This window comes from Candidozyma haemuli, assembly GCF_002926055.2.
Source record: "Candidozyma haemuli strain B11899 chromosome Unknown H_2014730914, whole genome shotgun sequence".
Classification (NCBI taxonomy): Eukaryota; Fungi; Ascomycota; class Pichiomycetes; order Serinales; family Metschnikowiaceae; genus Candidozyma; species Candidozyma haemuli.
The window spans coordinates 696982-719961 of NW_020289907.1; the positions used below are offsets into that span (position 1 = coordinate 696982).

Sequence of the window (22980 nt, forward strand, 5' to 3'; positions counted from 1 at the left end):
TCACATCACCAAAGTTCCAACAACCACGTAAAAATGTCAATTCCAGGGTTTGCAGGGAATATAGATCCAAACCAGCCTGGTGCTGAGAACCAGGTCACCGAAATCAAGGTTCCTGCGCTTTCTGAATGGCGTTTTGAGGTGCCTTTCAAGTGTATCATGAAACTTAAGGTAACCGAAGGCATAGCTGAAATCTTTGGCACAGAGCTTCCGTCTGGCGTCGATATACGGCTTACGGGTGTGAAATATGCTGTTTATGCTCCTACACAAGGCTGTACACTTGAGTACACTTTGACTCCCAATAAGGAAAACATCAACATCTCCAATGAGAGTTCCAATATCAGTGAATACACTTCAGACGAACTGGCAATGCCACACCACCAGAACCTTCATTTTGCTCTTGAGCTTTTGCGTCAGGAGGCTGCTGCCGTGGAGCTGAAAAAGGGACCCAAGGTGCTTATATTGGGTAACAAGCAGAGTGGGAAGACTGCTTTGGCTAAGACCCTCGTTTCGTATGCTGTGAAAATGGACCACATGCCACTTTTGGTGAACTTGAACCCTCAGGATGGTGTATTTTCCGTGCCTGGCTCACTCACAGCCACGCCGATTTCTGATAATCTAGATTTGGAAAGTGCTGGTGGATGGGGTGGTTCTACGACCCTGGGAGCTACGTTCCATAACCCCAAGCAGCCGCTTGTTAAAAGTTATGGATACGATAATATCGAAGAGAATTTGGAGTTGTTTAAGTACCAGGTATCGCAATTGGGAGTGGCTGCGCTTTCTAGAATGGAGGCTGATAAGGCGATCAGAACAAGTGGATTCGTCATTGACACTCCTCCGTTGAACATCAAGGATGTTACGGTCATTGAGAACATCCTTTCTGATTTTGAGATTGATCTTGTGGTTGTTGTGGGTAATGAGAGACTTACTGTCGATTTGAAGAGGAAGTTCCACCACAGAATTGAAAAGAACCTGCTTGATATTATCAAGATCCCACCATCGGGAGGTGTCGCTGAAGTTGACGACTCTTTCATCAGAAAGCTCCAGGAAGACACTATCAAAGAGTACTTCAACGGTAACTACAAGACGAGGTTGTCGCCTTACAAAACGGACGTCGACCTTACAACTTTCCAGGTTTACAAGATCGTCAAGCTCTCAGAGTTCAATTCCCAAATGGCATTCTTGCCTTCTGGTGATGATTACGCTCCAGAAGAGACTGGTGAGTCTGATACAAAGAAGGAAGAGAGTTCGTTAGACAAGTTCTACGCCAAGCTTGAGGACCCACTGAGTTCCAACTTGGAAAATTCTATTGTCGCTATAACCAACGTACCAATCCCACCGGCAACCGGTAAACTTTCGCCTCGTGATTTGCTCAACACAAGTATTCTTGGGTACGCACATGTTTCCCGAGTAGACGATGCCAAAAAGCGTATGTCGCTCTTATTGCCCTTCCCAGGACAGATCCCAAGAAACATCATCATCGCTACCGGCATTGGATACACTGAGTAAGCTTAATCAAAAGGCACAGGCTTGGACTTTGCGTTTCTTTCGATCATTTGTGAAGCAGCAATGGCACTGGGGATCTTAATACCGCAACAGTCTCCCCAAGTGTTTCTCGTATCTAGGTGGTTATGGACATGGCCACATTCGCTTTCCGACTCCTCCTCAGAGTGTTCTGGCACGTCTTCAGGACACTGGATGATACTTCCAAACATGAAATGCTGGATAATGGGCAATTTGCCGAGCACCTCGGCCTTGTACATTTTAATCATGCCCTCTTTAATCTTAGCCCATGACTTGGCAGACAGAATATCATCCAACATTGGCGAGTGCCATCTGAGACTGGCCTGTGTGTTTCCATCCCAACCTGGAACTGTCTTGATGGAGTTGATGAAGTGAATGCACTCAAAGTACATGTACTGTTCCCAGAAACTCTCCACCATCTCCTTGTTATGGATAGACTTGGGCTTCATATGCGGATGAGGCGCTAGCTGAGACGCGCCAAATAAGAATGGCAAGAAGTGGTAGTCGTCAAGACCCCAAACACCATGCGAGCCCGCAGGCTCAAGCCAATACGTTTTCTGAAGCTGTCTCATGATGCTGATGTATTTGCAAAACACCCTAAGCACAAGTGCAGGGTAGTCGTCCTTGGTAATCACGCCTAGCTTGTGTAGACAATAGAAGAAACATAAAAAGTTCAACTCGTGGCCCAGCCCGTAGTCGATACGTGTTCTATCACCCCACGACTCTCCAAAGTACCTTGAAAGCTCCACCACAGCGCCAGTCTTATCCTCTGGCACAAGACTAGCCAATATAGTAGGACCCTCTCTCTTGATCTCATCATAGAAGTCACAGAACTCGCTCTTTCCAAACCTCGAGATATCTTTCTCCTTCACAACAGGATGCTTTTCCACCAACCCAATCACAACATCCAACTTCGCCACCAAGTCCTTTATCGTATCGCTTTCATCCACTTTGGCCTGGTTGGTCAAGCCCTCCACTGAGTTCTGGAGATCCACGATAAACGACAAAATGTCCTCGTGGGTTTTCGACGCCTCCCACTTGGCAAGGTCGTCTTTAGTGACTATCCGCTTTCTTGGTTCGAAAAACAGCATATTCAGGAAAACAACGTTGGGTCTGGCAGAACTTGTTCTTGGTCCCATAGATAGTGGTCATAAGCGTGGTGCACGGGTGCGATAGTGCACATCTTCCAGTGGATCTCTCCACAAGCACTTTCTATAACTTGCAGCCATTGAAGTATGAGTTTGAAAACGGTGGAAAATGGCATCTTCACTATTACTAGACTGAAAACTGTGTTTGAGCAGCTGGTCAAGTCGTCCCAGCTTCTTCTGGCGCTCTGGAAACAGCCATCCAAGTCTGAGGTGAATAATATGAAGACGCTTCCATTGGCAATCAGACCAAAGTTTGATTTGCGCCAGGAAATCGCCAAAAGCAGCGGGAAAAAGGGCTGGTCGTTGAAATTGGCTCAGTCTTTTGGACATGTGAAGGAGCTTGTGAAGTTTTATACGCACGGAGTGAAACTGGTGTGGAATAATCAGAAGGCGTTGAAGGTGCTTAGGAAGACTGACTATAAGGTGACCAACCAGATCAATAATGCTGGAAAATCGGTCGATATTCAGGTACCTTCGTTTCCTGTTTTGACACAAGAAATGGCCCAGGCATTGTACCAGACGTTCGTGGAGAACAGGACGAATATCGAGAACACTGCTGGAGGAGCAGTGGACCATAATAGGGCATCTTCGCTTGCGGTGTATAAACCTGAAATGTTCAATTTGCCTCGCCTGGACTTTTTGTTGTTCAAACGGACGCCAATGGACTTTATCAAGATCCCTACGTTTTCGGTGATTTTCATTGTGTTCATGGAACTCACGCCAGTGCTCTGCTATGCGTTTCCTGAAATCACTCCTCTGACGTGTGTGCTTCCTAACATTCTCCCACGTCTCTGGCCGTCCAAAAACCACGAAAAAGTGATTAGAACCGTGCCAAAAGATACAGACTTGGAAGAGTTGGCATCTAAAACAGCATACAACTTGTCTCTGGACCAAGTAAGTGCTTTGGCAGACGCTCTTCGCCTCAAAACGAAATACATCCCTACGCAGATTTTCCCAGAACTGGTTTTGAGAAACCGTTTGCAGGCCCACTACAACTTCCTCAAGGTGGATAACTACTACTTGAGCGGTCTCAACGGGAACGGTAATGTCTGGGACTTAACCAAACAAGAGCTTCTCATTGCCTGCCTCGAGCGTAACTTGATCAAAGACGTTAAAAAATTCACCGATTTGGAAGAATCCCACAAGCCCAACAAGGCAGAAGTGTTGGAGCACGAACTCAACCTCTTGAGACTCCAGCTTATACAGTTTATCGTGAACTTTGAAAAGTTCAACATCGGCTACCTTCTCTTGTCGCAGCTCATCGAGCCGCCAACCGAAGAAGCCCTCCACTGGAGACAGGAAAAAAACTAGCCCTGCTTATTTATCTATAGACTTAACAAATACACTGTAAGCGGTGGGTGCGAAAAGTGCGTAGTAGTAAAACTGAGGATCAAGAAACATCACCACTTATCTTCAACACATGACAGAGAAAGAAAAGACCAAACTGCCGGTCGTCCCTGACTCCAGCACATCCATCCAAATCAAGGCAGAGGAAGACGAAGGCCCAGACCCCAAGTTTTCTGTGGACGAGATCTTGTCTGGATGCAAAGTGTATGTAAACAAGGAGGACGGGAAGAGACTAGCGGAGATTCTCCAGCAAAACACCAGAAAGGGCAAGAAAGTGTTCTATGTGCATTATCAAGATTACAACAAGCGTTTGGACGAGTGGATCTCGCCTGAAAGGATCGATTTCCTGAAGCTGATGATACCTCCAGTCAAGGAGGAGGAGAAGAAGCCAGAGAAGCTGAAGCTGAAGACGGGCACGAAGACTGGGAAAACAAGCAAGAAGTCGTCTACGAAGTCTACGCCACAGCCCAAGGCTTCAGATAAGGAGGGCAGCGAAACGCCGCTTGAAAATGACGAGATGGACTTGGATAACCTTAATGTCCAGGGTCTTAAGCGTCCAGGCGAGGAGGTGAGCCGAGAGGACGAAATCAAGAAGCTTCGTACGAGTGGATCGATGATTCAGAACCACTCTGAGGTGGCTAGGGTGAGAAACCTTCTGAGTGTGATCTTGGGTGAACATATTATAGAGCCTTGGTACTTCTCGCCGTACCCTATTGAACTCACAGAGGAGGATGAAATATTTATCTGTGACTTTACGCTTTCGTACTTTGGCTCGAAGAAACAGTTTGAGAGGCACAGAGCGAAGTGTTCTATGAAACACCCTCCAGGAAACGAGATTTACAGAGACGAGAAGGTGAGTTTCTGGGAAATCGATGGTCGTAAGCAGAGAACATGGTGCAGAAACTTGTGTCTCCTTTCCAAGCTTTTCCTTGACCATAAAACCCTTTACTATGATGTGGACCCTTTCTTGTTCTATATAATGACTATTAGGTCGCCCCAGGGTCACCATGTGGTGGGGTACTTCTCCAAGGAGAAGGAGTCTGCGGACGGTTATAATGTTGCGTGTATCTTGACGCTACCGTGTTACCAAAAGAAGGGTTACGGTAAATTGCTTATCCAGTTTTCGTACATGTTGTCGAATGTCGAAAACAAGGCTGGGTCTCCTGAAAAACCGCTTTCTGATTTGGGTCTTTTGTCGTACAGAGCGTACTGGACAGACGTTCTTGTGAAGCTTCTCGTGGAAAGATGCAATCCTCATTTGTATAAGAAGAACAATCTGCGTGAACTGAATCTGAGGGAAGACTCTGCCCTGCCGCCACCAAGAGCTAACGGTGCTGCAGGTCCAGGATCTGAGATCACCATTGAGGAAATCTCTGCCATCAGTTGCATGACAACCACAGACGTTCTTCATACGCTATCGACGCTTCAAATTATTAAGTACCACAAGGGACAGCATATCATCGTCATCACCGATCAAATCATGGCATTATATGATAAGTTGGTGAAGAAGATCAAGGACAAGAAAAAGCACGAGCTCGAACCAGACAGACTTCAATGGACGCCGCCTTCGTTCACAGCAAACCAGCTTCGTTTCGGCTGGTAGTGTCGTCGTCCGTGCTCCATATTTTGATGCTCTTGTCGCTCAGGCCAGTGATGAGACGCAATCCCAGCATATCGTAAGCAGAAGTATATATAGTACAGGTATCATCTGCAGAAGCAGGTTTTGGAGGAACCGTGGACAATTTCTGTCCAGATTCGTAGTCGTAGAACGACATTCTGCCGTCTCCATACCCAGCAAAGAGTTCATTAGAAGCTGGATTAATGGAGAGCGTGTTGATCACTGGAGACATGGTTTCTGTGCCTGTTTCTCCAAACTCAGAAAGAAGCTCTCCGCCAGGGAGAAGCCATTCCCGTATGCTGCCTGTGGAGTCACAAGACGCCATGGTCATTTCACGAGGATGCATAACCAACAGACGAACAGACTTACGATGTTGTGTTAGCGTCAAGTGGGTTTTCTGCTTTCTCAAGTCCCAGAGCCTGACTGTACCGTCCATAGACGACGAACATATTTGTGGGTCGCCAATTTGCGACACAATGCTCAGAACATCGCCCTTGTGGCCTGTAAGCACCATAACCTGTGTTCTGCTTCGTATATCCCAGACCCGAATAGCAGCATCTCTTCCACCAGTAAACAACAAATCGAGTTCTGGATGCAATGCCATAGCGTAAACACCGCCAACATGGCCATGATAATTCCTGATTTGACAACCAGAAGGAGAATTGGTTCTCTCCAAGTCCCAGCACCTAACTGTCTTATCCTCAGAGCCAGAAAACAAGTACGGGTACCGTTTCGACACCTGAAGCGCCCTAACCGATATGATATGGCCAGAAAGCGATGCTTTCAAAGACCCCAGGACCAAATCCCAGATCTTTATCTTGCTGTCTCCTCCTCCAGAAACAAACCATCCATTGGTCACAGGATCCACAGCCAAAGACCGAACCCAGCCATCGTGGGCGCCCAAAAGAACTTTTCGTAGTGAGCTCGAAGGCTGTGGTAACTCTTTCTTTTGTTGGATTTCATCTGACGTATCTAGCTTGACAAGTTCAGTAGACTCTTTCAACTCAGGTACTGGTTCTACCTTATCCTGTGCTCCACGAAGAAGATACTCGAGCTTTGTGTTTGAATAGACTGCCTCCAGAAGCACATCTGAAGCTGAAAACAGGTTATCTAGCGATATGAGCTTCGAGTAGTGCACACCAGACATTGTGCTAGGACTATGGTGGTTTGGAGGACTGGTTCTAGTAGTAGGTAGATGCCCTGAGATGTATAGTGCACCCGTACATCCTTAACTTATCACCAACTCTCCTACTACCAAACCAGCCAGTGGTTTGTACCAGAAACTGTTATAAATTCGTCTATTCATGTCTCAATGGCCTGGTACTGATGCCTTTAAGCTAATACGTTCCTTGCACGAGCACGTTACTTCCACAAAATGCTCATATAGTGCACTCCAGATAATACCTGGAGCACCAGATGGAGAGATCCTAGCCCACGAGTCTGAGGAAAGAGATGCTCTTGATATTGCATTGTCTAAGAAGACATACTTGGGTGTGTTTGCCGAAGCACATGCTTTTTTCGAGAAAGTGGGCTATAGGGAAATTCACGTTAAGGACCTCACAGACACTGAGCTCTGGACGGTGTACTACGCTTCAGGGTCTATTTTGTTTACTACAAACGAACACTTTACAGCATGGAGAGTCCGCCAGGATGTTGTTTTGGAGTTGCTACGCCGTGGAAACGAGATACTTTTGGATGAGTTCAATTTTGCAACCTTTCTTGCAGCGTCAAGGCTAAAACGGGTGAATAAGAGCTCAATTCTTTTTGCATGGATACGGAGGGTGTACGTTGCTTTGGAGGGGGAGCTGAAGGTCAGAGAACTTCTTGTTGTTAGGCTTTTGAAGTCTTTGGATGCTCATTTTGCTAATTACTGTGCTGGATACACATTGCAATGGTTGATTAGGGTTCTTCGAGCCCAGGGAGACGGCAAGACACTTGGATATCTAGCTGAAAAGCTTCGAAGCGCTTGCAGGAGCCACCTAAGTGATGTCACATTATGGAGAACGTACAGTGTCTACCTCAGAAGTGAGGATAGCGATACGTACGCTGTTGAGCTGTTCAATGAAGATCTTCAATTCTGGGGACCAAAAGTGGCCAATTCAAAGCTCCTTAGTGTTTCACTTCCTTCATGGGACAAGTCTGAGGACATTGCAGCCGAATTGGACTGGCTCCTCAAGGTACAATGTCCATACCTCACGCCTTACGATTGTCTATATGAAGCTGCTTCAGACAAACCTGCATTCCAAGAAACCATCAAAACTGCTTTCAAAAGCATGGATCTGAAACCTACCAACGCTGATCCAGAGAATGTGCTTACTGCTCAATCTACCAACTTCAAAGATATCCTCCACCAGTTCCTCAAAAAGGCTGAAAACTCACCCAAAAACGAACCATAACCTCAGGATGACAAAGCAGGACTCTTTATAACCTCCACAACTTAATCCCCCATCGGTGGTGTTGATGGTGTTGGTGCCATTTGGAAGACACCCGTGCACCGTGATCTTCCCATATCTACTTGGTGGTCGCATTACCAAATCTTGCTACCACTGGAAATGGTATGTCTTGAAAAGGTTCCTTCCACGTGATATGTCCATATACTAACAGCAGCTCAAAATCCGCCAGCTCCAGAAACAAAGGCAAGAACAAGCCAAACAGTCTCCCGAGGCCGCAGCAGCCACCGCCGCCAACCCCACGGGTAAAGTAAGTGCAGCTCAGATCAGACTACAAAAAGATGTCACTGAGCTTGAGTTGCCCTCTACAGTGAAAATAGAATTTCCTGATCCTCGTGATCTTTTTAACTTCAGAATATTCATCAGGCCTGCTGAGGGCTACTATAACGGTGGTGTGTTCAGCTTTACTGTGGAGATTGGAGACAACTTCCCCATCGACCCTCCTAAGATCAAATGTACGCAGAAGATCTACCATCCTAATATAGACTTGGAGGGCAATGTGTGTCTTAATATCTTGAGGGAAGACTGGCTGCCTGTGTTGTCGCTTAACTCGGTTATTCTGGGGCTCAACTTCCTCTTCTTGGAGCCCAACCCTAACGACCCATTGAATAAAGCTGCTGCCAACGTTTTGGCAAAGAACACATCCACATTTGCACGAAATGTTCGTCTGGCCATGCGTGGGCTGACTGTGGATTACGAGACTTACGACAGGGTGGTATAATGATTCCTAATAAACCAATGCATTGTTTGTTTCTGTAGATTAGAAGCCAAAACCGCCTCCAAAGCCGCCGCCAAAGCCGGAAGACCCGCCAGGGCCAAAACCTGGGCCGCCAGGGCCTCCAGGTCCGAAACCTGGTCCTCCTCCTCTGCGTAGGTTACCTGGAAGACCCATACCCATGTCTTCCAAATTGTCTTCTCCCATCGGATCGTCAAATCTTGCTCCTGGAGGTACACCTCTTCTCGAGGCGTTGCCCTGGCTCCTTCCAAAAAGCGGATGATCCATAGTAGGATGCATGCCACCTTCTGGTGCAGCCAAAGGATCAATGAAAGGTTTCATCGGTGGATCACGAGAAAGCCCCGGCGGATTCAAATCCCTATCACCAATTGGAGCAAACGTAGACAGCGTGCCTGTTCTGTTAGCAGAACCAAGCACTTCATACTCATCTTCGAAATCAGGCATATCTGCTGGTTTTCTCGAACCAATAGCATTCAAATCGTCGTCAGAAGCTCTTGGAATACCTAATCCTGGTGGTCCTGGCGGTGGAGGACCCGTCAAACTCTCTGAATCCTTATGTTCCTCGTCTCTCCTAAGCTTTGGTGGATCAAGCCTGGTATCTAGGAACACAGCAAACTGTTGCTTCAATTCGTCAGACACCTCCTTCACAGGCAATTCAATGTTCCACTTTTCCCATTCAATAGAAACAGAAACGCTTTGACTGCCCCTAACAAAATTTATAAGCGAATTATTAGGTGATATTTCACTCACTGTAACTATGAAAGGACCTGCCTCCCATTTGTTAAACTCTGGAGTATCCACCTTTACATTAACCTGGGCTTCGTAGCGCTCGGCAATATACGCTTTAAGAAGCTGTAAGGTGAGTTCGTAATAAGTATTGGCCATTTTTGGAGCTGTTTTGGTGGAAAAGCAATATGGTAGAGTGATGGCAAACGGGTAGTGTTACCCCAGACTTGCTTAACTATGTGGTGCACGGGTGCAGCATCGTCATTTCAGAATCAACCTGCTTCCACCCACAGAGGACTAGGGAAGGAGGTGAGCTCTATGGGGAGTAAGGGAAGCTTCTGTTGCTTTCATAGTATTGCTTGAAATGTAAGTGATGTAAGTGACTGGTTTATAAGTCAAAGTAAAAGCTCTCTATGGAGCAATAGTCCATTTTCTTGAACTCCAACCATCAATAAGCAGATTATATGCCACCAAGAACCATTCAAACAGCTAAGGGACATTCAAAGGATTTCTTTCTAAATCTTTTTTGTACCTGACTGCGCTCAGAAGCCAATAGTTTCCATTATATGTCTTTTTCAGCTCGGTAAGTACTAATTCTTGCAACTTCCAGGAACATCCTAGGCCCAAAAGGCATTCCAATAAATGATGGCTCGTATAGGTCATTCTTATACTCTCAATATATTACTCTGCCTCGATTTCTTATATTTTTTTGTCCATTCTCTGTTTCTTGAGCTGCTTTACTTGAATCAATACATATTCATGGACGCAATAGAATATAGACTACCAACACCCATCCAACAACTTCAGTAAACTGAACTTCCACTCAACTCTCTTACAGTTCTCTTTTCTATAACTCCTCTTATCGCTTCTGACTCACCTTGGTTTGAGGCTTTGCAGCCACTGAACTTGTGACATCTACAAGGAAAGGAAGGCCCAACACCTTCATTACGGCAAAGTTTGACATATTATCAGACATTATTAAAGACTAATTAGGCAGTGAATCAGCCCTCGTGGGCCATAAGAGGCACTTCTTTAGGTGAATGACCACTGGAATGACCGTAGCTTGGTACCTATATAACCTAACATATCCCTCCACCTACACAAATTATCACCACCTACCAACATACTCCTCCCAATACCAACAAACCCAAAAGCCACTTAACCAGTGGCTACATCCTACAGCAACATATTCACTAAGCTTTCTCAATATATACGACACGACGTGATGTGTCTTTACTAACTAGGCAGCGTCCGATTAATGGCTGCAACAAGACCTCTTTCTGAGGTATGCGGGTGATGGGGCCTGGAGAATAAACTCAAGGCCAAAGGAAGGGCGGATGGTTGTGGTTGAGTACCCAAATGAAGGCACGGTGCTCTGACTGGATGTCTCTGGCAGGAAGCGCCAGATATTGTGGAAGTCATTGAGGTAGAACACAGCAGGGTGCTTTTCATTGGTAAGCTCCTTGTACTTGAAGAAGTCCAGTGGAAGGAATGACTCTTGAGGGGCCTTGAACAACTTTCTAAAGAAGTGGAAGTCGCCTGGCAAGTACAGAGAGTGGTGCTTCTGCAACAGGTGTCTGAAGAAAGGAAAGTCTCCAGGCAAGAAAGAAGCATGGCACTTTGGCGTCAAGTGACGGAAAAAGAGGAAATCCCCAGGCAAGTAGCAAGGAGCCTGCTTATCCGACAAAGGCCTAAAGATGGGAAAGTCTCCAGGCAAGAAGGAAGCATGGCTCTTACTAGACAAGTGCCTAAAGAAAGGAAAGTCCTCTGGCAAGAAAGCCTCGTGGGTCTTCTGACTCCAATGCTTGAAGATGGGGAAATCGCCAGGCAAGAGAGCATTAGACTGCTTGGGCAAGTGTCTGAAGAAGGGAAAGTCACTAGGCAAGTACAGAGACTTGGGGTCTGAGAAGGTGTCTGTCAGACAAGGAGTAAAGAACACGTCATCCTCTTCAGAATCTTCATCGCCATCGTCACAAGTTTGCAAAGAATGGAAGAAGGCAGCGTTGGGCAAGAAGGCGCCGGCGACGCTTGTGGTTCTCAAGTGCCATGGGCGAAACTGGAACTTAGTTGGTGTAGAAGGCAACAGGACCAGGTCTGAGGCAGCTGCAGAAGCTGGAAGTAAAGTTTCCTTTGGCGAAGGCGTCAAGAGAGACTTGATATCAACCGGCTTCCATCTAGGACTGCTGGTTGGAGTGGTATAGTCCTCATGGTTGATGTCCTTCGAGGCCACGGGCTGAGGGTGGATCTTCTCTGGAACAGGAAGGGTATCCGAAGAAGAAGCATTCTCGGCGGCAACAGCAGCAAAGAGCTGGGTCAAATCCAACTTCTTGCCGGGAGAATGTTGGACTGGTGGTGGTGTGGAAGGTTGGTGTTGCAGGGCTTCCTGAGCAGCAGCTGTAAAAAGGTCGTCAATAGATACAGCCAGTGTTCTAGCAGGAGAACCAGGCAGAGGAGTGCTGGCGACCAGGTTAGACCTTGAAGCATTCTCCTTGGCCATTTGGGCAAAGAGGTCGTTGATATCCAAAGGAGTACCGTGCTGGACGGTCTTCATTTTGGGAGTAGCCTGCTCTGGAGTGGTGTCAGCGGTGCTGGCATCAAGTGGAGCCGGAGAGACACTTTCCTTTGGAGATTTGGCAATGATGGACTCGTCGGCAGCGGCTGGAGTGGTTTCAGCAGCCTTGGTGGCTTCCTCGGCTGCCTTCTTCTGTCTTTGCAACCGCTTCTCTCTGAAAAGCTTCTTTAAGGCAGCCTCCTCAGCTTCAGCCTTTTCCTTGGCCATGGCCTCCTCGGCGAGGCATTGCTGCTGGTAGGCGTCGCTGTAATTCTGAAGCTTAAGGTTATAAATGCCCTGGGCATTAAGTCTGCAGTTGGTTTCGTAGTTTCCCAACTCGATAAGAAAAGTGAAGTGGGCGAACTCGCCCTCTTGCCAACGAAGCTCGGTGTAACTGGTGCCATGGTCGGTCATGACACAGCCGTCTTCGCTAAATGTGGCCATCATTACGTCCATCGGGAAGAGGATGTTGCCAATAGTATGGCAATCGAAGTGACACATTATGCTTGAGTATACGCTTTAGTAGGCTGGTGGATTCTGTGGCTTGGACAGAACGATTACACAATAAAATAAGGCTCTAAACGGATGCTCAGAACTAAAAGGGACCAAACGGTTAAAGAGAAAAGAAGAAGAAAGGAAAAGGAAGGGAAATGGGAGAAAGGGCGAGCTTTATCACAAACAGACACTGAGGGAAGCTCCAGCGAGAGTTGAGCCAGGGCAAGTCTAGCACCCACGAAGAGGTCACTCAGAAGACCATGGAATTGAAGAGAAGACACGTCATAAAGGATGAATATCAATTTTGGGAACTCCAGTATACGGGTTTACATGGTTTTGGTGGCCTTTCGGTATGGCTCTTTGGCTGCGAAATGTCAATGCGAGAGGTCTTATCTCGCAGCAGCGCATTAGGAAATGTTCGAGATATGAAGTAACGTCGAGGGGGTTCGAGGAGAAGGAGTGGAATTTGAAGGGTTTGGTGGAGATGGAAATGGGGAAGAAGAATTGACCTTTTTTTCCGAGAAATTGTGGGTTTCTGGGTCGTTGGTGGTTGCCCTGGGCTGACGCAGGAACCGAAAGTATGGACGGTGACGTGAAGAAGAGGAGGGAGAGGCAGAGGGAGAGGCAGAGGGAGAGGTAATTATGGGAAGAGGCAAGGGAAATATTTAATCATTCACTGTATCTTTTGAGGTGGTTTTTGGTGCTTTTGGTGCCTAAGTGGACCTTTGGGAGGGTTACTGGTGGATATCAAGACTCAGTGAAAATGGAGACTACTCACTAAGGGTCCAGGTCAATGCAAGGGTTACTTCCATAAAGAGGGAACCACTTGCCTATTAAGAGAAAAGAAGCAAAGAAAAATCATTAATTCCATGCTTCCCAGACATGCCTTACCATCCGTTCCTTACGACTGCTCAGACTTCTTCTACTGCTCACACGAGGCCTACTAACCAGCACCACCATACTGAAACCACCAACCAGCCAAATCCAAAACCCTCCAAACATTTCTTACATAGATATACACCTCCTGTAAATACAATCCACATTCATTTGCTTTCCATGAGCCCATTCCGCCAGTTTGCAGCAACCCTTCCTCTAAGCCCACACCTGAGCAAACCAGCTACCACTGAACCACTCAACCTCTACTCTCCACAACCAATACACTATAAATAAAGAAAACGACATAAAACGACCATATCATATTATAAAACATGAATGCCCATCCTGAGCACTCTCTACCCCTACCTTATTCTTTTTCTTCCCATGGCTGCCTGGTGCCCCACCAACACCATCCAGTACTCTCTCCTCCACCGCCCTTTACTTTCCACCCTCCACCTTCCCGGTCCGTCCCTGGTCATTCTTCGCTTAAATCACCAAAAAGCCACCAAACCAACCCGTCATCCAACCTCCCCTCCGCCAAACCTCACCCTCACCTTCACACCAACTAACTACTCACTGACCTCACCATCACCACCCACCCTCCAACCACTAATCCACCAATTACCTCTGCTCCCCTCGACGTCATTGCCTGGGGGCTTTTTCTCCTCCATTGCATGCAAAAAAGGGGATCACTCTCTTTTTTCCCCAACATTCACTTTCCCAAACCTTCTTGCTTCGCTTAGCCCCAGCCAGGACTTACCCCTGGACCGAGGCACCCAAGTAACTCCAAGACCTGGCGAAGCCCAGTGCCGAAGACAAGTGTGCCGAAGACGCCAAAAAGACACCAAAGAGAACAACTAAGTAAAATCACCAAATACATCCTTAACGCTTTTTTTCTAAATCCTCTAAACCAAAACCCACTTCTACTGCTCTTTTGCAGCCATTAGTGCACCTACACTTAACACCGCATGACAGGCAACCAAGGCTCCAAGGGCTGCTAGGGCTGGAGAATCGACGAGGGAGGGCGCTCCTGCACGTAGGCGCTGGGTCGACTGGTCCCAGTTTCTGGAACTTTCCAGCTCCCCAACTCATGTCGTGGAGCATATATTTAGAAAACTCGGAGTATAAAACCTTGGAGGATTTCTCCCTTCCTTGACAGTTTCTTCCTCCCTCCTCGCCGCCGGTGGCTTTTTTATTTAAGTTTGCTGTGAGGTCTCCCACCCAGGTCACGTGCGCGCTTAAGCTTTAGTCTCTGTTGTTACTCATAGTGAGAAAGTTACCTTTCTTTCTTTCCAAACTGCTACAGTGCAACTACTGCCCATCACCCACAGTTTCTAATCGAACGTTCCGCCCGCCGGTTGCCTACTTAACCCAGGACTGTCTGCTGCCTAGTAAAGCACTCCGTTATTTGCCCCTACCCCTTTGTCACGTGTGGGTTTATCCCGTCCTCCAGTGTCTTATAATCAAGAGAGTCTGACCTCTTTTCACCTACAGTCCAGTTTCCCCCCTTTATATCATGACGACAACCGTCCCTTTGATATACTCGTTTGCAGGCTACGAGGGTGTGGCCGACGCTGTCGCCGACCACGTCATTCTGGCGCAGAATATGACCTTGTATAATACCTTAGATAAGGAAGCCATTGCTAAGCTAAAGGTGGCCGCAGCGCAGAGGCCGTCCTTGACCAGTGATGTGTCTTCGGCGTCGATTTCCGGAATCTCCTCGCCCAGACCTTCTTTCAGCCGCAACGGTCTGTCGCTGAATACTAATGCCACCAACGGCAGCCCATCAGAAGAGCGCTTGTCCCTGCTGAGACGCAAGAAAGACATCAAGAAGAAGGCTGAACAACGGTTCAAGATTGCCATCTCTGGTGGTTCCCTCATTAAGATCATGCACCTCGGTTTGTTGGCCAGGGAAGAAGAAATCGAGTGGGACAAGTGGGATATTTACTTTGCCGACGAAAGATTGGTACCTTTCGATAGCCCAGATTCTAACTACGGCCTGGCCAAGAGAGACATTTTCGACTTGATCAAGAGCGAGAAGAAGCCCAATGTGTTCCATATTGATGAGCTGTTGATCTCAGACCCGCAGGAATGCGCTGATGCCTACGAGAAGTTGCTTATCGATAACTTTGCCAAGAAGGATAGTGTCAAGTTGCCCATGTTTGACCTTTTGCTTCTTGGATGTGCCCCAGACGGTCACATTGCATCGTTGTTCCCTAATTTCGGCGAGCAGTTGAGAGAGAAGTTGGCCTGGTGCTTACCTGTAGAGAAGGCTCCACTGGGCCCGGAAAACAGAATCACCTTGTCCATCCCTGTCATTTGCCACGCCCATAGAGTCACCTTCGTTGTTGAAGGTTTGACGAAAGCACCAATCATGAGAATTATCATGGAGAGACCTGAGAAGGGCTTGCCGAGCTCGATTGTGAACGAGGGAGCCGCCGGTAGGGTCACTTGGTTCGTGGATGACGATGCATTGAAGGACTGCTATGATATTACCAAGAAGAAGTACAAGTTTCTTAGTATTCCCGAGCCCAGCAGCTAGGGACACAGAGCAGATCGGGGTAGTATCATGTGCATGAATATGAATAGCATGAAGAGTGTTGCAACGTGTAGAGCGAAGTAGACTAATCTTTTCATTTATAGGAGAATGAAGTGGGAATGAATTTTGGAGGAAGCGAGAATGGCCTGAACCGGGGACGAATCGGGACCTGCTGGCATGGAAAATGAAATGAGGAGAAGTACAAGCGAAAGTAGATAAAATAAGTGAATGAAGAAGTTTGGATAATGAAGGAGTATTGAAGGAGTAGTTGGAGTTGAAGGAGAGGTATTAGACAAAGAAGCTACCAAGAAAGAACTCCTTAAGCCATTACGTCTCCTTAAGCTATTACATCTCCTGAAACCGTAAAGCAGCGCAATCTCCAAGCCCCAAGTCCAGACCAAGAAAACCCCACCGTATATCGTACTTCTTTCCTCCAATCGACTTGGAGCACCACTAGCTTCGATCTCGCTTACTACGCCAAACAGCATAAACCTACTTACAATAGCTTGCCATGATAAATCCGCCAAAAGGCCGCACAGTAATCGACCAAACAAAGAAAAACAGCAATGACAGAGGTAACGAGGAGGCTTTACCCCATATTCAAAGATTGTCGAGATGTTTTCCGAATACGGTGATGTAGTCACACGAGTAGAGGCTTTTAGCGGTGATAGCCAAAACCTTCCACACCCAAGTAACACAAAAGCAAAGAGAATGTGAGCGATATTTTAACCTGGCGTTTACTAAATCAGGGGGGAGGCTAGGTGGTTGCCAGGGCCTGGCGTACGGAAGGTGAATGAAAGGCAGGGGCTCGGATCGCCATTATAGACCAGGTAACAAAGACCAAGCGTGGAAGAACAAAGAACAAGGCAAAGAAAGGCAGGCCAAGCACACAAAGAGGGCGAAATTGGCCAAAAGGGACGAGAAAGGTTAAAAAAGGCTTCTAGTGGTTAGACTTACTCTGGTTGGCTCGGCTGGCCCACAAAGAGCGATCGGTGACAAGATGACAAGATGACAAGGAGTGATCTGAGGCCAGGGCAAAGATTGCCATATTTACGAGATATGGCCACGGCAGCAATGGCAGGAAGGTTTAGCGGAAAAAGGCATTTTTCGATTTTTAAAGTCAGATTTGTGAATGTCACCCAGAGTGACCGGGCCGAGGCAGAAGTGCCATAGCAGAGTATACTTCTGGATTCAGGGAAAGTAAACAGACCAATAAAAAAAAAAGACAAAGTACAAAGCAAAAAAAAAAAAAAAGAAGACAGACGGACTCCAAAGAACGTAGTTCCTTCTCTAACACAAAACCCCAGCTGTACGAACCATTCGGTGCAAAGCAGGGTATCTGAAAAACTGCCTGTTATACATAAAAAGGTAAAGAAGCCCCCATTTCTTTTTTCCCATATCGAGCCTTTTTTCAGGTTTCTGGAAATCCACATGTCCTAGTTTCCCAGATCGGAACTGCCCCCAGACCAGATTTCACCTTGTATTATTATTCGCTTGGAACAGGGCATGCCTGTGTTGGGAGGCTTCTATTTGACAGTAGTAGTTTCCCTAATCCGGCTCGGCAAAACAACGAAAAAAGGCGAGCGGGGGTGGGTGGGATGGTCGCAAAGGGAAAAAAGGCAGAGTGTAAAAATATATATCTGGCCAGAAGGGGGGCCCGCCTGGCGACAAGTGTAAGCGAAAAAAAGAAAGACCACAGGATATTGTCACTGCCTGGTTTTTAAGCCTGCCTGGCCGGGTGAAACGGTCTTTTCAAGTGGTTTGGGCTTGAGAACCACCCTGGTATGCTCCACTTGCGAATGTTCTTTTTTCATGAGCTAGCTCAGGGTGCGGAGAAATTTTTGCAATCAATTGCCTGGACTGCATACAGAGGCGCGGTGCGGCACAGAAGCCGGCATCTGGCTGCGGTCGCCGGGCTATATACACTCTGTGCACCGCCAAAACTCCCCCTTTAGGTATATACTCTGCATGCGCCCACAGATCCCACTCTCCATTCCCTCCCCATTAGGCAACCGGCCCATCTCTGGAAAATACTACTGCCCTATCCTTCCCCCATTTGTGCCTCTTCCTTATATAGGTTCCCTTACCCACTTTATACTTTTGGTATCACCACTCTTTCTTTTTTTTCTATACCATGTCCAACCACGACTACTACAGAAACGTGTACGGACGCAGTGAACCAAGAAACCCTTACGACTCGCCTGCTCAAGAGTCTGACAACTTTGTCTCCACCCCATCATACCACTATTACGTTCAGCAGCAGCAAAGACATCAGGGCATTCCTGCTGGCACCACAAACACAAACACACATTTGCATCCCATCTCGTCTGACCACTCAGACACGACTACAACGTATGTGGAGTATAATCTGGACGATCTGATGGCTGAAGATGCCCCTCCGGTGATACCGAAGAAGAAGAAGAAGGCCAAGATGCCTCGGGTGCCCAAGATGAAGAGGAAGAGTGCTGGCGCTGGCGCCGGCCTGGGCTCCAAGGATCTTGAAGCAGGTAAGGAGGAGGTGAACGAAAAGCGTATGCTAAGCTTTATGTTCAGCAAGAAGGTGGACCCGGTGCCTCTTCCCGAGGAAAGAAAACCATACCCATGGTTGACCACCAACTACGTCAACCGAGCTGTTTTCTACTGGATCTGGCCGATTTTGGTCAAGGGCTACAAGCGTACGTTGCAGCCAGACGACCTTTGGTACTTGACCGACGACTTGACTGTCGAGTACATGCACAAGAAGTATAGAGCCAACTTGGATAAGATCTTGCAGAAGCTGAAGGATAAGCATCTTAAAAAGGGTAAGGACGAGGACTCGTGGGAGTGGCCCTTCCACGCGGTGCCTTTGGCTCTTTTCAACACCTTCAAGCTTCAATATACCTTGTCATGCATCTTTTTGGCCCTTTCGTTTGTCTGTCAGGCCCTTTCTCCATTGATCACAAGACGTTTGATTGATTTCGTGGAGTACCGTTACTTTGGCATTGAAACTACCTACAATAAGGGTATTGGCTACACTATTGGCGCCGTCATTTTAATTTTCATTAATGGTTTGCTTTTGAACCACTTTTTCCATAACGCCATGGTGGCTGGTGCCGCTTGTAAATCCATCTTGACGAAAGACGTGTTGATCAAGTCTTTCAAGTTGTCTGCCAAGGCCAAGCATCGTTTTTCTACTGGTAGAATTACCTCCCTCATGAGTACGGATTTGCTGAGAATCGACTTGGCTATTGGTTTCCAGCCGCTTGTGGTTTGTTTCCCAATCCCTGTGGTTATTGCCGTTGTTTTGCTTTTAACTAACATTGGTGTGACTTCGCTTGTGGGTATTGGTCTTTTCATTGTTTCCCTTATTGTGTGTGTGCTTCTTACGTCCAAGTTGTTCTTCACCAGAGAGACGGTTGTCAAGTATACCGATAAGAGAATTTCCTTGATGAGAGAGGTGCTTAATAACCTTAAGGTGATTAAATTCTACGCCTGGGAGTTGGCTTACAAGGCCAGCATCACCAAGGTCAGAAACACCGAAATGAAGTACCTTTTCACCATCAAGGTGTTGAGAAACTTCATCACCGCCTACGCCGTTACCTTACCCACGCTTACCTCCATGATTTCTTTCGTTACTATGTGGAGAACCGGCAACATGAGAGACGCTGGCAGAGTGTTCTCTTCTCTTTCGCTTTTTTCCATTTTGGCCCAGGCCATTATGCTTTTGCCTATTGCCCTTGCTACTGGTGCTGATGCCATGATTGGGTTCAGAAGATGCAAAGACTTCCTCAGTGCCACCGAGTACGACTCTTCTTTGGATGACAAGTTGCGTGCTGAAGAAGAGTACGTGATTGGTTCTGACGAGTCTGTCTCTGGCTTTGACTTCAACAAGGGCGGTGACAACCACGATGCTGACTCTTTCAACAGCGACACTTACTACGGTATTGAACAGGAGAAGACTGACTCGCTGGTGGATATCAAAATCTCCAACGCTGACTTTGTCTGGGAATCATTCCAGGGTGACGATAACGATGACAACTCCCTTTGGGAAGCCACATCTACCAAGTCTCCTATCGGTTCAGGCAAATCCAAGACTGAGACTCGTGTTTCTGTGGAGCTGTGCTCTCTGGACATGAAGCTGTCATTCCCAGGTCTTATGGGTGTTAACTTGACTGTGAACAGTGGTGACTTTGTTGTTATTACTGGTGTTATCGGTTCTGGTAAGACTTCTCTTCTTAATGCTATGGCTGGTTTCATGAAGTTGACCAACCCAGGTGTGGGATCTATTGAAGTGAACAAGGAATTGTTGCTTTGTTCTGCCCCATGGATCCAGAATGCTACCGTTCGTCAGAACATCTTGTTTGGTCGCCCCATGGACAGACAACGTTATAAGGCTGTTTTGAAGGCTTGTTGCTTGGAAGACGACTTGAACGAATTGACCTACGGTGACCAAACCGAGATTGGTGAAAGAGGTATCACTCTTTCTGGTGGTCAGAAGGCTAGAATCAACTTGGCCCGTGCCGTTTACCGTGGTGGAAGCACCATGCTTTTCGACGATGTCTTGTCTGCTGTTGACGCTAGAGTTGGTAAGCAGATCACCAACGACTTGTTCTTTGGCTTCCTTAAGAACCAGACCAGAATCTTGGCTACCCATCAGCTTTCTTTGGTTGCTACTGCTGACAAGATTGTTTTCTTGAACGGTGACGGTACTACTGATGTTGGCACTGCTGCTGAGCTTGTTAGCAGAAACCCTGGTTTCAAGAAGTTGGTTGATTACAGCCACGAGAACGCTTCTGCTCCTCGTCCTGAGGAACAGGCTGATGAGACTGAAGACAATGTTTGCCTTTTGCCAAGCGGTGTTGGTGCTGAGAACGAAGACGATGTTAAGTTGGCTGTTACCCAATCTATTCTTCCTGAGAATGGTGCTGCTGGCGATATCGTTGGTCGTACTATCGAAGACGAAGACAAGGCTGTGAATGCTATCTCCTGGAAGGTTTACAAGAACTACATCAACTTGGGAGCTGGTATTTTCGGTTACACTGCAGCCCCAGTCTTCCTCTTCCTTGTTGCCATTGCTACCTTCTGTCAGTTGTTCACAAACACCTGGTTGTCTTTCTGGATGGAAAAGAGATTCAGCCACTTGTCTGATAACTTCTATGTTGGTTTCTACGTTGCTTTTGCATTTTTGACTGTTTTCTTTACTGGTGTTCAATTCACAATGTTGGCTTACATGAACAACAGATCTGCTGAGCTCTTGAACGTTAAGGCTGTCGAGAAGGTGTTGCACTGTCCTATGAGCTTCATGGACACTAACCCATTGGGTAGAGTGCTTAACAGATTCACCAAGGACACTGACTCGTTGGATAACGAAATCGGAGAGCAGTTGCGTTTGTTCATTTTCCCACTTGCCATGATCATTGGTATTATCATTTTGTGCATTTGTTACTTGCCATGGTTCGCCATTGCCGTGCCATTCTTGGGCGGAGCTTTCGTGTTCTTGTCTGAGATCTACTCTGGCTCTTCCCGTGAAATCAAGAGATTGGAGGCTGTTCAGAGATCTGTCGTCTACAACAACTTTAACGAGATTTTGACTGGTATGCATACCATCAAGGCTTACAAGGAGGAGGTGAACTTTATCAAGAAGAACGATACCTTGCTTAACCGTATGAACGAGGCTTACTTCTTGTCGATTGCCAACCAGAGATGGTTGTGTGTTCACTTGGATATCATTGCTTCCCTCTTTGCGCTCATTATCTCCATGTTGTGTATCACAGAACAGTTTGACATTTCTCCTCAGTCTACCGGTTTGTTGTTGAACTATGTCATTCAGATTGTTGGTTTGTTGTCTTTGACCGTCCGTGCCATGACCCAGGTTGAGAATGAGATGAACTCTGTGGAGAGATTGCATTCCTACGCCTTTGACTTGCCTCAGGAGGCTGCCTACGAAAAGACTGAGTTCAAGCCACCACCAGAATGGCCCATGACAGGTTACATCCAGTTCAAGGATGTCAACTTGCGTTACAGAGAAAACTTGCCTTTGGTGTTGAAGGACTTGAACTTTGGCATTTACCCTGGTGAAAAGGTTGGTATTTGTGGCCGTACTGGTGCTGGTAAGTCTTCCATCATGACTGGCTTGTACCGTTTGAGCGAGCTTGAGTCTGGATCGATCACTATTGACGGTTTGGACATTAGCCAGCTTGGTTTGAGAGACTTGAGATCGAAGTTGCTGATTATTCCTCAAGACCCAGTGCTCTTCCAGGGCTCTATCCGCAGAAACTTGGATCCTTTCCACCAGTACCCAGACAACATTTTGTGGGACTCGTTGAGAAGATCTGGTCTCATTACTGGTGAACAGTTGGAGAGAGTCAGACGTACTGAGTTGGTTGACAACAACTACGACCAGCTCCACAAGTTCCACTTGGACCAGAATGTCGAGGATGACGGTTCCAACTTCTCGTTGGGTGAAAAACAACTTATTGCATTGGCCCGTTCGTTGGTTCGTGACTCCAAGATCTTGATTTTGGATGAGGCTACTTCTTCTGTTGACTACGAGACAGATGCAAAAATTCAGGATACTATCATTCGTGAGTTTGACAAGTGCACCATCTTGTGTATTGCTCACCGTTTGAAGACTATCTTGACTTATGACCGTATCTTGGTGATGGACCAGGGCCGTGTTGTGGAAAAGGGCACGCCTTGGACGTTGTTCCGCCAGAATGGTGTCTTCAAGCTGATGTGTGACAAGGCTCACATTGTGGCTGAAGACTTCCGCAAGCCAGGCGTTTGAAACGCTTGGTAAGCATTAAAACGTTATGTATTTATATTAGACTAAAAGATACCCCCACTTCGATTCTGTCTGTTTTATTTGTAAGGTCTTTTTTTGGCTTCAATGTGTATTTTTAACTAAAGACCTTGAGGCTCTAGATGCTAAGTGAAATGTGCAATGTAGAAAAGAAGATAGGCGTTTGTGGCCTGGACTTCTTGATGGGTGGCA

General features: G+C 46.9%; 10 protein-coding genes across 10 annotated transcripts; 6 read left to right on the forward strand and 4 right to left on the reverse strand. All coding sequences in view use genetic code 12, as the record gives it.

The window, feature by feature from the left end:
• Positions 1-33: 33 nt before the first annotated feature.
• CXQ85_004836 (cleavage polyadenylation factor subunit) lies at positions 34-1411 on the forward strand (the record flags this gene model as incomplete). Its single annotated transcript, XM_025488444.1, has 2 exons — positions 34-1345; positions 1380-1411. 2 exons carry the CDS (start codon positions 34-36, stop codon positions 1409-1411), a joined length of 1344 nt encoding a protein of 447 aa, XP_025343106.1.
• A 97-nt stretch (positions 1412-1508) lies between these two features.
• CXQ85_004837 (peptidylprolyl isomerase) lies at positions 1509-2660 on the reverse strand (the record flags this gene model as incomplete). The annotated part of the gene is made up of 1 exon (XM_025488445.1): positions 1509-2660. One exon carries the CDS (start codon positions 2658-2660, stop codon positions 1509-1511), a length of 1152 nt encoding a protein of 383 aa, XP_025343107.1.
• Positions 2661-2756: 96 nt separating this feature from the next.
• Positions 2757-3980, forward strand: CXQ85_004838 (uncharacterized protein; the record flags this gene model as incomplete). Its single annotated transcript, XM_025488446.1, has 1 exon — positions 2757-3980. One exon carries the CDS (start codon positions 2757-2759, stop codon positions 3978-3980), a length of 1224 nt encoding a protein of 407 aa, XP_025343108.1.
• A 109-nt stretch (positions 3981-4089) lies between these two features.
• Positions 4090-5619, forward strand: ESA1 (NuA4 histone acetyltransferase complex catalytic subunit; the record flags this gene model as incomplete). Its single annotated transcript, XM_025488447.1, has 1 exon — positions 4090-5619. One exon carries the CDS (start codon positions 4090-4092, stop codon positions 5617-5619), a length of 1530 nt encoding a protein of 509 aa, XP_025343109.1.
• A 101-nt stretch (positions 5620-5720) lies between these two features.
• On the reverse strand, positions 5721-6781 carry CXQ85_004840 (mRNA splicing protein; the record flags this gene model as incomplete). Its single annotated transcript, XM_025488448.1, has 2 exons — positions 5721-5724; positions 5757-6781. 2 exons carry the CDS (start codon positions 6779-6781, stop codon positions 5721-5723), a joined length of 1029 nt encoding a protein of 342 aa, XP_025343110.1.
• A 157-nt stretch (positions 6782-6938) lies between these two features.
• CXQ85_004841 (ubiquitin-conjugating enzyme E2) lies at positions 6939-8805 on the forward strand (the record flags this gene model as incomplete). Its single annotated transcript, XM_025488449.1, has 2 exons — positions 6939-7987; positions 8271-8805. The coding sequence occupies 2 exons, from the start codon at positions 6939-6941 to the stop codon at positions 8803-8805; spliced, it is 1584 nt and encodes a 527-aa protein (XP_025343111.1).
• Positions 8806-8844: 39 nt separating this feature from the next.
• Positions 8845-9705, reverse strand: CXQ85_004842 (uncharacterized protein; the record flags this gene model as incomplete). The annotated part of the gene is made up of 1 exon (XM_025488450.1): positions 8845-9705. The coding sequence occupies one exon, from the start codon at positions 9703-9705 to the stop codon at positions 8845-8847; it is 861 nt and encodes a 286-aa protein (XP_025343112.1).
• Positions 9706-10801: 1096 nt separating this feature from the next.
• CXQ85_004843 (uncharacterized protein) lies at positions 10802-12541 on the reverse strand (the record flags this gene model as incomplete). Its single annotated transcript, XM_025488451.1, has 1 exon — positions 10802-12541. The coding sequence occupies one exon, from the start codon at positions 12539-12541 to the stop codon at positions 10802-10804; it is 1740 nt and encodes a 579-aa protein (XP_025343113.1).
• Positions 12542-14984: 2443 nt separating this feature from the next.
• Positions 14985-16010, forward strand: CXQ85_004844 (uncharacterized protein; the record flags this gene model as incomplete). The annotated part of the gene is made up of 1 exon (XM_025488452.1): positions 14985-16010. One exon carries the CDS (start codon positions 14985-14987, stop codon positions 16008-16010), a length of 1026 nt encoding a protein of 341 aa, XP_025343114.1.
• A 2131-nt stretch (positions 16011-18141) lies between these two features.
• Positions 18142-22773, forward strand: CXQ85_004845 (uncharacterized protein; the record flags this gene model as incomplete). The annotated part of the gene is made up of 1 exon (XM_025488453.1): positions 18142-22773. The coding sequence occupies one exon, from the start codon at positions 18142-18144 to the stop codon at positions 22771-22773; it is 4632 nt and encodes a 1543-aa protein (XP_025343115.1).
• Positions 22774-22980: the final 207 nt, after the last annotated feature.